This window comes from Chrysemys picta, chromosome 4, assembly GCF_011386835.1.
Source record: "Chrysemys picta bellii isolate R12L10 chromosome 4, ASM1138683v2, whole genome shotgun sequence".
Classification (NCBI taxonomy): domain Eukaryota; kingdom Metazoa; phylum Chordata; order Testudines; family Emydidae; genus Chrysemys; species Chrysemys picta.
The window spans coordinates 122,086,026-122,099,484 of NC_088794.1; the positions used below are offsets into that span (position 1 = coordinate 122,086,026).

At 42.8% G+C, this 13,459-nt stretch overlaps 1 protein-coding gene across 1 annotated transcript in view; it reads right to left on the minus strand.

The window, feature by feature from the left end:
* The window catches only part of KCNK10 (potassium two pore domain channel subfamily K member 10), a 100,873-nt gene that overhangs the window by 23,031 nt on the left and 64,383 nt on the right, over positions 1-13,459 (minus strand). Inside the window, exon 4 of the mRNA XM_005285359.5 lies at positions 11,835-11,995. Within this exon, the coding sequence (XP_005285416.1) occupies positions 11,835-11,995 (161 nt within the window). The remainder of the gene's footprint in view (positions 1-11,834; positions 11,996-13,459) is intronic.

Consider the following 13,459-nt stretch of genomic DNA (forward strand, 5'->3'; position numbering starts at 1 on the left):
GGCGTCCTAGAGGCTGGAGAAGCAAAGAACATAATTCACTCTGACATCCATGGTAGATAATGCTTTGCAGTTCCCAATCACCTTGTTCAATGCTTAAATTTTATAGGGCTAGGTAGTATAGGAATACCATAGACCATTAGGTAGGCAAATAGAATTCAATGAATACTGAGAATCGGTTATTGAGCTGGCTCAAATATTTAACACCATTGTAAAGACACTATATGGTGCTGAAACTTGGAGTTTAGCTAATAAGGTCTTAATAAATTTCCAAGTATCCATAAATAGCTACCTTAGACAAATCCTCAATTTCAGATAGCCTGAAAAAAAATCACGAATGAAGAATTCTTGAGGAAGACAAACAGAAACCGACAGGACAGGAAATTAAAATGGAGATGGCTAGGACATACATGGAAGAAAGACCCAAATGACATAACAAGACAGTTGTTGAACTGGAATCCCCAGGGCAAGAGGCAACAAGGTAGACCCAGGATAACATGGAAACATTCAATAGAAGCAGAATTGAAAGCTACCAAAAATGACATGGGAAGAAGTTCATTCTGCAAAGGAGACCAGCAAAGATGGAAGGCAGTGGTGATCACCCTCTGTTCCACATGGAATAGAGAGGTATAAGACAAAGAGAGATTGGACTCAGAATTCCCTCTAGCACAGGTGGGAAACTATAATGTCTTGTGCAACAAGACTTTTCCTTTTCTTTTTACACTTTTTCCCCAGTACAGGAAAGGACTGATGTGCTTCCAAAAGTGAAACAATAATTGTGGTGCTACTCTCTGCTTGATGCTGACAAGAGCTTGGCAGAACAGACATTCTCTCCCCTCTGAGTCCCACTCTGTTCTCTTTCTACCAGCTATTGGACTGACCTTTCAACCACCACCAAGCTCACCACCTCCTGGGCTCTCCATAGAGAAAGAGATGGATTCTCTTCAAGGGCTGTCTTTGAAGTTGCCACAGGTTACTGCTGCCTTTCTCATGCCCCAGTGGCCCACCAGATATTGCTGATAAAGTCAGCAGTGTCAGAGAATCTTTAGGAGCTGGTATGATCTGTATTTAACCATTGGTGTTAATATTAATCTTTGATATACATTTCAATTTACAACTGTTCGCTGACCTGTTGGATTAAATAATGATGTCAAAGATTAACTGGAAGAGGGAAACTTTCTAATACTGTGGCCCACAGACAGCTGAGCCAAGCAGTAGACAATAAATTCACTAGCTTCAAATAAGCAACTGACGTACTTGGCTAAAGACAAAACTGTGAAGGACACACCATGCCAAAGTTAATTGCTCCAAAAACAAATAAGCTTTAAGCCCCATCCCTAACCTCATTAAATAGTAAATTTGTGAAGATAAAATTCCAGAATCAGCACCCAGGAGTCACTGGGTTTGGGATCCAAACATATCAACATGACTTTACAGCTATTAATTAATTTTCTTGATAACTAGGTAGATTAGGTGCATTTTATTATCCCCACTTCACAAGTGGAGGAAAGTGAGGCAAAGAGGTTAAGTGACTTGTACAAGGGCATGTCATGAGTCAGCAGAACCAGAAATAGAATCCAGCAGCCACATTCAGCCCTAGTGTAAGTGGATGCAATATCACTGAATGTAGTGGAGTTGCACCACCATACACAGGGGGATTAATTGGCCCACAGGAATCCAGTTTGCCAGTGTCCTGCCCTAACCATCATTTCACAAGGAGCAACAAAGGAAGTAATGTTCAAAAGCAAGAATAAAACCAGTATCTATCCTTCCACCACCATGGAACATAGCACCGGACGCAGCCTGGAAGGTATTTCAGCCAGAAAGCATCAACCGAATGTTCCTGCCTGCCATCTACTCTGGATTCTCCCATAGAAAAACCAGTTGTCCCACTCCTGCCACTGCTGGACATGCCGAACCTTCTTTAATGTGTCCAGGTGGCCATGGCTTTGTAATGAGCTTGCCACCAGAAAAGCAATTAGAAGAGCTGTTATGAGATTGTAGTGAAAGTTTTGTTAATAAGGGCGCACCAGGGAGCCAGGTGTGGGATGAGATAAAGAGGAGCGAAGGATGTATAAAGTCCATGGAGATTAATTATTTCCTGTATAATGGATAAATTATTGATGAACTGAAGCAGAATGTACGTGGAGTTGATAACAGGTTTGGGGGAAAGGAGCGGGGGGGGGCATAACAGGTGAGATTTTGAAAAGGGTTGAGGGTAGTTGGGTAATTATTTCTGACAATCAGGGCTGTTTTAGAAAACTGAGGAGAATGATTAAATAGTGTCTGCATGTTGCATTTAGCATGTTGCCTAGAGTATAAGGGCATGTCTACACTACGGGATTAATCCGAATTTATATAATTCGAATTTTGGAAACAGATAGTATAAAGTCGAATGTATGCGGCCAAACTAAGCACATTAATTCGCTGGCATGCATCCATGTACTGGGGCTAGCGTCGATTTCTGGAGCATTGCACTGTGAGTAGCTATCCCATAGTTCCCGCAGTCTCCTCCACCCATTGGAATTCTGGGTTGATATCCCAATGTCTGATGGGGCCAAAAACATTGTCGTGGGTGGTTCTGGGTATATCCTCCCCCCTCTCCAGGGAAGCAACGGCAGACAACCGTTTCGCGCCTTTTTCTGGGCGAACAGTGCAGACGCCATACCACGGCAAGCATGGAACCCGCTCAGCTCAAGACAGCAGTCATGAACATTGTAAACACCTCGCGCGTTATCGTGCAGTTTATGCTGAACCAGAACCTGCAAAACCAGGCGGTGAGGAGTAGGCTACGGCAGCGCGGCGGCGAAAGTGATGAGGATATGGACATGGAATTCTATCAAACCGCGGGACCCGGTGCTTTGGAGATCATGCTGTTAATAGGGCAGGTTATAGCCGTGGAACGCCGATTCTGGGCCCGGGAAACAAGCACAGACTGGTGGGACCGCATAGTATTGCGGGTGTGGGACAATTCCCAGTGGCTGCGAAACTTTCGCATGCATAAGGGCACTTTCTTGGAACTTTGTGACTTGCTTTCCCCTGCCCTGAAGCGCCAGAATACCAAGATGAGAGCAGCCCTCACAGTTGAGAAGCGAGTGGCAATAGCCCTGTGGAAGCTCGCAATGCCAGACAGCTACCGGTCAGTGGGGAATCAATTTGGAGTGGGCAAATCTACTGTGGGGGCTGCTGTGATGCAAGTAGCCAAAGCAATCACTGAGGTGCTGCTATGAAAGGTAGTGACTCTGGGAAACGTGCAGGTCATAGTGGATGGCTTTGCTGCAATAGGATTCCCTAACTGTGGTGGGGCGATAGATGGAACCCATATCCCTATCTTGGCACCGGAGCACCAGGGTACCCAGTACATAAACCGCATGGGGTACTTTTCAATGGTGCTGCAAGCACTTGTGGATCACAAGGGACGTTTCACCAACATCAACGTAGGCTGGCCGGGAAGGGTTCATGACGCTCGCGTCTTCAGGAACACTAATCTGTTTAAACGGCTCCAGCCAGGGACTTACTTCCCGGACCAGAAAATAATCGTTAGGGATGTTGAAATGCCAATAGTTATTCTTGGGGATCCAGCCTACCCCTTAATGCCATGGCTCATGAAGCCATACACAGGCAGCCTGGACAGGAATCAGGAGCTGTTCAACTACAGGCTGAGCAAGTGCGGAATGGTGGTAGAATGTGCATTTGGACGTTTAAAAGGTCGCTGGCGATCGTTACTGACTCGCTCAGACCTCAGCCAAACCAATATCCCCATTGTTATTTTTGCTTGCTGTGTGCTCCACAATCTCTGTGAAAGTAAGGGGGAGACCTTTATGGCGGGGTGGGAGGCTGAGGCAAATCGCCTGGCTGCTGATTACGCGCAGCCAGACACCAGGGCAATTAGAAGAGCACACCAGGAAGCGCTGTGCATCAGACGCTTTGAAAACCTAAATCCATCTTGAAGCACCTACATTGGTGGCTGATTTCTAGAAGTATTATTCCAGATTTACAACAGCATAACTGAGATCAGAATATGACCCAGTAAACCGTTTTAAAGGTTGATAGAGCTCTAGCTGTTTCTTTCTGAGAATCAGTGTTGTCTAATGGGCTGAGCACTAAACTGGGACTGCGGACACACAAGCTCTGTTCCTGGCTTGGCCACTAGCCTGCTGGGTGATCTTGGGCAAGTCACTTCCCTTCTGTGCCTCAGTTTCTCCATCTGTACAATGAGGACAATGGTCCTGATTTCATTGGTAAAACACTTTGAGATCTACTGCTAAAAGCACTAGATAAGAGCTAGGTATTATTATTGTATGTGTCAAAGTGCATTATTAGGTCTCACCTTTGCAGAATGATGCAGGTTAACATATTAGCAATGGACCATTTTTGTTAGTATTTGAGTGTCTGTCCAACTACAAACCATATGGAGGAACAACTCTTTTACCACCTCACTGCAGCTCTCCTACCTGCACTACAGATCTCTCTGTTCTCCACGTGTACCTTTCTGTGAAACCTGAGTTGGAGTCAGTGGAAGTTTTGTCTTAGGATCAAGGGCAAAATAAGATCTATAGTGTAAATCAAAGAAGAAACTTTTGCCCTGTGCACATGCCAGACAAGGCGTTAGAATAAGGTAACTACTTTCAAGAAATGAAGTGGTCCAGTGGGAACTGTAAAATCAAGAAGCCACAGAACCTTCTTCATGGAAATGCAGAAAATCTCAGAGTACAAAAGGTGATGTGTCATATTCTGCTTCTGCAATGAAATTTACCTTTCAAGAAACTACTGGAACTTTACTTCAGTCCTGCTGGATTTATCTGGAAAACTGCCTGGCTTTGGCTATCAGAAGCTCAGCCACTAAGGTGATTAGTATGGGATGGATGGATTAACCGATAGAGTCAGTAACCAATCCAGTCCAGGCACTAGTACTACTTTCAGAAATTTCACACCATTTGTGTACTACTGAACTAGATTAACCAGTGCTAATAATTCAGAGGAGCCCCTCTGCATCCATGACTGGGGAAGGAATAAGAAAGGTTTAAATAGAGGAAGTGTGTCATGCATCGTGGCAATCATATATAAAAATCTGAGATGGCTCAGACTTGGAACCTCAGATCTGAACCTCTGAATTTTGGATCCCATCTGGATTTTGAATTCTTAGATATTTTGGAAATGTTTGGATCCAGGGTTTTGATTTAGCCAATTTTCAAGACAAGGGAACATTTGCAGAACTTGGATCTGTATCTAGGTTTGGTTTTCAATCACCCCAGAGTTCAGGGGTGTTCAGATCTGAGGTTGGGATTCAGGACCATCTTTAGTTTGAATGAATTTCACATAACCTTCTAAGGCCTATTTCTGTTTAATGCATCTGACCTTGCTCATAGACTTGTAGTGTAGATGTTCTAGGGCAGATTTTTAAACTGGTAGACAGTTAACACATGACCATACAGTCTGGTGAAACTGTGTTCAAAACAACTTCCACTTGGTGCGTGGTCTTATAAATCTGATCACTAACAAACTTCCTTCTGTCCATATAAGCTCTCTCCTTGCAGTTTACTCTTTCTAAGCACAATACTCTGCTATATGGGAATCAAAAAAAGAAATAACTTCAAAGAAGCAAATCTCCAATTGCTGCTATAGAGAAACAGAATCATAGAACCCAAATTAAAAGCGTTTCATGTCAGTTTACCTCAAGGCTTTGTGTAATGATTCTCTCCAAGGGTTACATCGTCTTTTTGTTTTTTAATAGCAAGGTAACCTTGGGTCTGCCAGAAGTATTTGCTTCCCAGAGACTATGGTTTACATCATCTCTACCTCAAAGGTTTCTACAATTGACTTAACAAGTTTATCAAGAAAAGAAATGTCATTCTCACCCGTGGGAGAGAATTCAAATTAAAACTATCACAGCACTCGTTATTTTGGTGGATTAAATAGATGGCATCTCTTTCTGATCCTGCTAATACAACTAGTTTTCAGAAATGAAAATGTTGAGATTAAATGCTACGATTTAAGCTGTTCATTTCAATAGTGGCTGATCCAACTTTTGTCAATGATTTTCTTTTGCTGAAATAAATGTTGGTGGAAAGTGCCAGACTAACAGCTCAGGCGACTGAAGTCTCAATTTATGAATCTTATACCCTCCTGGAATAACGTTGCACATTCAGGGCATTATGCTGGGCTTTATACCTGCCCAGACACATCTGCCCATCAGCCAACATCAGGGACAGGATACTGGATTAGAGAGAGGGATCATTGTTCTGATTCACCCTGCTGTTGCAGTTCTTGAATTCACATAGATGATGTGACTTTTACTCACAGGAAAGTTCAGTGAGTAACATGGTTTTTAAAAGAAGGTTGCAAAAAGTATTTGATCCTTTGATGATTTTTGAGTATGTGGTTTAATATACATTGATACTGGCCCAAAACATAAGTGTAATTGAACTTCATATAAACACAGGTAAATGTTGATTTATTCTATATTTCAAGATCTACTTGGGAAGTAGACATACTAAGCTCCCACTTATTTAAACACTAATTCAGTCCATCCTGGACTGTGAGTGTCAAGCATAGGGCACAGCTTCTACTACTTTGAAAAATAAACTGGAGGAAAGGGCATCCAGCTTCAGACATTCAAGGATGCATTTAGGTGATTCCTAGTGAATGTATCAGTATAGGTTAGAATTGAGATTTCCCCACTTTGTATTTGATTAACTCTGGGTCACTTTCTGATCTCATCGGTGTAAATCCACAGAGACACCTTGTCATGGCTAAGTTCTGACCTGGATCTGAACTTCTGTGTTTCAGAATGTTCCCATCTGTGTGCCTGGTTCAGCTCCTCAAAGAGAAAGAAAATGGATGCAAGTTTGGATCTGACAGAAGTCCAAGCAGTGAGTAATTCTTGCTTGCTGGGAAACAAGCAGGGTCTCTGGATCCTGACATTACACTACTAGAGAAGAGACAACCAGGACACTTCAAAGGTAACCACCACTTCCCCCCAGCCTGGCTACAATACTCAGTGCTGAGGAAGTTGTGGGTCTCATTTGAAATGAATCTTTGCTTAAGAACTCCACTGGGATCTGATTCTCAAATAATATTGCAAGTTTAAAGTGGGAGTTACGGAGAGAACAGGAAGAGAAGGAAACAAATGAGAGAATGAAAAGGAGCAAGTGGACAGATAAAAAGGCAAATGTGGAGGGAAGAGGGGAGGTACTAAAAGGAGGGAAATAACAGTGGTTTTAAACCGCTTCACCCCTGAAATAGCTGCCTTCCTGTAGTAGTGTCTCCTCCAGCAATCACTTTTACCTCATTTTCTACTCTCAAGAGTACTAAAGAGTTATACGATAGAAAATGAGATCAAAGTGGCCACAAATCTCTACTGACAGGGAAGCTGAGGCAGTGGGGGTAGGGAGAGTGGAGCAAGGAGAACAGATCTGATGTATCCATGAAGACAAAGAAGAAACAAGTTCACAGAAAGTGAAGTAAATGCTATCTGTTTAGGAAACAGTAGAAGAAAGGTGTTCATCAGGTTTTTAGTATGATTTTTTCTTATTTGTTTACTAGGAGGTACTTTTCATGGGGTTATTCCAAAGTTCAATGCAAGTGCAGACAAGATGTTTGAGCAACTCTGTGTTAAACCTACTATTGTTTAGAGAATAATAGTGAATGTTACTTTCAAAGAACTTTGAGGCCAGACCTCATGTATCTATGTCAGACTTCATAAGGAAAGATCAAAAGGGCATATCAAAGTTGAAACCTTGAAGAACAGATAACAGATGTATTAGATCTGTTAAGTCCCTCCATGTCAATCAGGAACAGTTTGCCTACACATAATACGTCCCAGAGTTCAATCTGGGGTAGTGGACCTCTGCACCACTCCTAATGCAGTGCTATGCCACTCACCCGTGGTCTGCGACACTGCAGTTGCCTGGGGGTCCGCAGACTATGTCTAAAGGGTCCGTGAAAGACTTAGACTGAAAACTGACTGAACAGAATTCAACTACACAGACAATAGATTTCCAAAGGGGTCCATACCTCCTTTCAAAATTTTTTAGAAGTCCGCAAATGAAAAAGGAAAAAAAGTGAGAAACCACTGCCTTAGAGGCATAACACAGCTCATGGACGTTAATGTTCTTTTACTGAATTTTAAGACTAAGAGTAGGTTTACTCCAATATACTCATCGGATCTTCTTTCAACTTGGATTCTAAACTGTCTTTAAAGATCTGAATTTGATAACTATTTAGTTTGCCCTAATTAACCTTATGATAATGGCGAAGGGTACATTCTGTAGAAGGCAAACTGTGGAATAATTTTCCTTCTACTTTTAGTAGCTCATAGTCTGTGTGTATATAGGAACAAACTGAAAGAAAATCGTTTGTTTTTAATGCTAAGGATTCTTAAATCACTGATGTGTATTGCAGAAGCAACCTTGGGCTGTGCACAGAATGTAGGAGTGTTGTTATTAAGATTATGGCCACCTTGACTCAAAGTTAGTTTCTGAAGTGCCTAGAAAGCACTGTCAGATAAAAGTGATTATTGTTATTACCTTCATTACTAGAAATTGTATTTATCCAGGAATTCCCTCAGATGGGCCTGGGAGGTGATTACACAGGGTGCATTTTAATACTGGTTTGAAGCAGCAGGTGACCCTGCGCAAGAATGCTAGTGACCACAGCATACACACCTGTTGGGTGGTAGGCCTGGACACAGCCCTTTTCCAGCAGACCACACCTCCTGAGTTCTGCAGAGAATGGCCCAGCAGCCAGGTTCCACCACCTAGTGCTCTCCAGCACTAAGGAGAGATCCTGCCCTGCTGCCTGTATAGGGGAGAAGAGACTCCCTATAGCCCCCTGCTCACTAGTGCACCCACACAGCAGAGGAAAATTTAGCCTTTTTTTTTTTAAACCTTCAGCGACTTCCCTGTCAAACCCGAACTGAATGTGCTGTTAAAGGATAATTAAGACCCTTAAAGAGGAATCAACAAGTTTATACATTGCAAGCAAATGAATGGCTGTTTTGGTTGCTATTTATACGTTCAGATGTAGTGCCAAAATTGCTCTTGAAATACCAGCTGAAGAGTGGCATGCATCCAACTCCTCTGCCGAAACACTCTGTCAATAACGTGGGCATTGTGCACATTCCATAAGAGCAACTCTCTTCTTCCCTCCACCCCCAGCCTGTAGTGTGAACTGTTCTGGAAATGACTGAGTGCAGTGCACATGGGCTGTTTAGTGTGTGAGGGAAATGTGGTGTTCTCAGGTTCTAATCTATGCTGAGATCTAAATGAGATTTTGTGAGGATGCCCAGGTCTTGTCAGACAACCGAACTGTGCTAGTGTGATTCCTCGGAAAGGAAGCCTCCTTTTACCTTTCCAGATATGCTCTGGGATGTCAGAGGTGAACTGCCTGCCACATGTTGTGGGATGGCTGTTCACGGTAATGCTGCAATGAGCAACAGGAGTGCTAAGAGAAGGAATTGAATAAGAACTCTGCACTGCAGGTAAATCTTGTCACCCTCCCCAGCTCTCTACACAGCCACAAAACAACCCACATCCAGGTGAACCAGTGCAGTTCCACCGCACAGGGAATGGAAGCAGGATTCAGGGAAACCATGCACACTCACACACATTGGAGCACAATTGTAGGGGGGGGATCCTAGCACACTGATACCTGGGGGATGCTGAGGGAGTATTGAGGGGCGGAGCCAATGCATCCATGAATACACAGCTCCATCATCCTCTCTTTGCAGAGGATAGTAAACAGAAGGAGCAGAGGGCTACTGTAGCCCTAGACTGCAGTAACAACTACAGTGGTGAGAGGATCACATCACCAACAGAGCTCTGCAGCGCACCGCCCATCTATTCAAGGGGTGTACTGGGAGGAATAAATGCTTAACTTAGGGCTTGTGAGATCTACAGTTACTTTGCCATTAAGGAGGGGGGAAATATCTTAAGAGTTTCTAGGCTGAGCTAAATTCTCCCTCATCTCTATTCTGCCCACCCTTTTGGCTACAGTTTCAAAATGCCTGGTAACATGAAATGTCAGTTTTGCTGTCAGGTGACTCCTCAGACTAGTCTGTTTAGATGTTATTGGGATGTTTGGGAACTCTAGAACTCCACCTAGAATACTGTACTCAGCTGTCCCACCTCAGCACCACACAGGTGTAGACAAATTTGAAGGACGTCACAACAAAAGCAACAAAAATGATCAATCAGTTGAAATGATGAATTTGAGGAAAAAAGTATAAGGATTAAATCTGTGTAGCTCTGCAATGCAAGGTTTTGGAAAGGTGCAAATACCAACAGGGGGAATGGTTTGGGAGGTGGGGGGGGCGAGAAGAGAGAGAGAACAAAGGCATCAAATCAAGAAAAGGAAAAAGGTACTGTGGTAGGGTGTGAGAATAATACTCCAAAGGCAGGAGTGGCAATTCCATTCAGCTTTAGATCTCAAAGTAATTCTAAAAGATGGGTACATATAATTATCATCATATTTACAGAGAGAAACTGAGATGCTGAGAGTTTAAGGATTCTGTCCAAGGTCGCCCTGCAAGTCTATGGCAGAGCTGGGAATAAAGCCAAGTTTTTTAGATTCCCAAATCCATATCTTACCCACTGGTAAGCTTTCTCTGGAAGAACCACATTGGAATGCTCCCAGGAATGATTTGAAGTAAATTGGAATGAATAGAAAATATGACCAGGGGGGTCAAAATTTTCTGAAGTGACAAGCAATTTTGGGTCCCTTGATTTTTGGGTTCCCAACTTGAGACATCTTCAAGGGATCAGATTTGCAGAAAGTGGATGCTTAGCAGTTTCTGAAAATCAGGCCTTTTCAAGCTGTCTCTAGTCAGGCATGTAAAAATTGAGTCATCCAAAATCACTAGTCATTTTTTAAAATGAAGGCCAAAAGATATTCCTGAGGTGTGGACTGGGTCTCTTCACAGGTAGTTTAATCTGAGAAATTACTCATACTCCAGTCTAATGCTCAATTACTTTAGTTCCAAAATCAGCTACAAGTATTTTGCCTTGTATCTGTGGGAATGTTTTAGAGATGGAGGCTTATTAAAATAGTCTGCCTGAACAACCCCTCATCTACCCCATCCCCCAGACAGGACTTACCTCCAGTTATGCCACATACCAAGGAACTACGATATACTCACATCATTCCTGGAAGTCCTGCATCTAAAAGGGGAATCCTTGAAGTGAAACCACCATGTTAGCAAAGCAGCATTAGCCAGTGCTGTGATACCACTCCCAGGTGAAGTGTTTGATATACTTCCATGGAGGATGTAATTCAACAGAATGAACCACACCAGTGACAGTAAGTTGGGGGTCATTGCACTTGGTCCGTTCAACTTCAGAACATTTTGTATAATTAGAAATTGGTATTAAATGTATAATTAGTACCCAAATGTGATAAAAGCCACAGAGAAGGGGAGAACTATGGACCAGATCCTCAGCAGGCTCCATCACAGTCAGTGGAGCTATGCTAATTTATAGCAACTGTGGATCTGGCCCCTATTATTATTAGAGAATAATAATGTTTGTTATTCTCTACATAGAACTCAGGGAGAGAGGTAGCTGAAAGGTATCTATATAGTTCACCCCAGAAATCAGGCTTTCCAAAACTCTGTTTTCAGTACTGATGCAACTGAGGGTTACTCTGTATACCTGGTCCCACAGAATCTGTATCACGTCTTAATTTTCAATGCAGGAAACGTAGATCACACAAACAAGCTATGCAATTAAAGATATTTGTGCCCAACATGCAAAACTTTCTAAGATCCTCTGTAATGTTAATAGTATTTGAGATTAAACAAGTCAGGCCACACCAGCAAAGACTTTTAACCATGATCTTACTCGGAAAACTTTCTCCACTCTTGTGATACTTTTCCCAAAGATGGTTCCTAGTTGATCTCCAATTCCAGCCAGCAAGAAGCCAAAGAGTGGAATCCCAAAGATGGCATACAAAATGCAGAAAATTTTGCCTCCTTCAGTGCTTGGGGCGATGTTCCCATACCCTGGAGAGAAAAATCATCATCATAACTTCAAATTCAGACATGGCCTCTTGTGCAGGTGCCTATATGCCACACCCAGTCTGCAGATGGTTTGAGCAAGAAGAGGAAGGTTCCTTACATGCTCTCCACCACATTATGGCCGTTGAACAGAAGTCAGTCAGTCCAGCCTTTTTAGTGGTGCCCACTGGAAACTAGCATTATTCACATGTAACCCTCAGTTACTACTATTTCTCTCTGAACTCATCTTCCTAATTAAAGCTGTTTGAGTAACTGGGCTACTTTTACTCAGCATGGCAGCTGCACAATAAGCTACAGGAAACCTTTAGATTAGAGCCCTAGCCTATCTCTTCCATGCTGCTGCTGCAGCATTTGAACTCTGTCAATTGCGTCCTGATGGGAGGATGACTCACCTGAATATTCTCATTCCCAGTTTTCAGCTCTGAATTACATAGGCTCTTTATTGCAGATTATACGAATTGCCATTTCCAGTCCTTGCTGCTGTGCTAACATGAGGCTTCAAGGACTCCTTTTATTCACTCTTTTCAATTTAATAATAAAAAAGCCTAAGTTTTATTTTTCATGATTTTTAATGGGCTCTCACAAGCAGCTCTTTGAGAATTCCCTCTGGAGATTATTTACATTTAAATAGCATTGTTAACGTGGTAATAAAGACTCCTATATGTCTTCATGTTGCCCATTGTTAAGGTAACTCACAGAGCTGCCTCAGAGCACAAACGCTAATTAACACATAATTACCTGTTCTCTGTTCAGTCTGAACATCTTTGGGCAAGTTTGGTTTGGGCTTCAGTTCTGGTTCCAAACCTCAGAACTCCACCCAAGTGTCTGAGATTCTTGCATAGACATAAGGTTTTCATTGTCAGTGTAGGAGTCCTTGGGGATACAGTTTTCTACAGGCAGCAACTCTTATCAACTGCTGTAAAGTGCAGGAAGCCCCTTGCCCAAAGGTTTCCACAATCTTACTACAGCCAGAGTGCAAGGGGGCTGTGGAAGGCTAGTCCTGGCAGAAATATTGGACTATCTAGAGAGGAGTGCCAGGAAAGCATAGGGAAGGACTTGTCCCCTTAGCCCATGGAAGGTGCCAGGAGCGTTGGGTGTGCAGAGGAGAACATGCTGTGACATTTCTAAAAGTGTAGCCAGGGCTGACAGTGAGTGCATTCCCTCTAGGGGAGGAAGAACAATAATGCCTCTGTGCAAACAAGTGAAACACCTACAGCCACTGCAGTTTGCAGACACCTCCTTTTCCCCAATTGTCCATGAGCCTCTATATAGTGCTCTAAGACTTCAGTGTCCATTATGTCTCTATTTGGGAAGCATGGTTACCATTAAAGAGAGGAAACAAGAATTATAATTATAACACCCGCACCATTACAGTTAAGATTATTTTGGGGTCTCCATTAAAACCCTTTCATTATAGTGGTTCGTTGCTTGACTACTCCGAAAATTAGC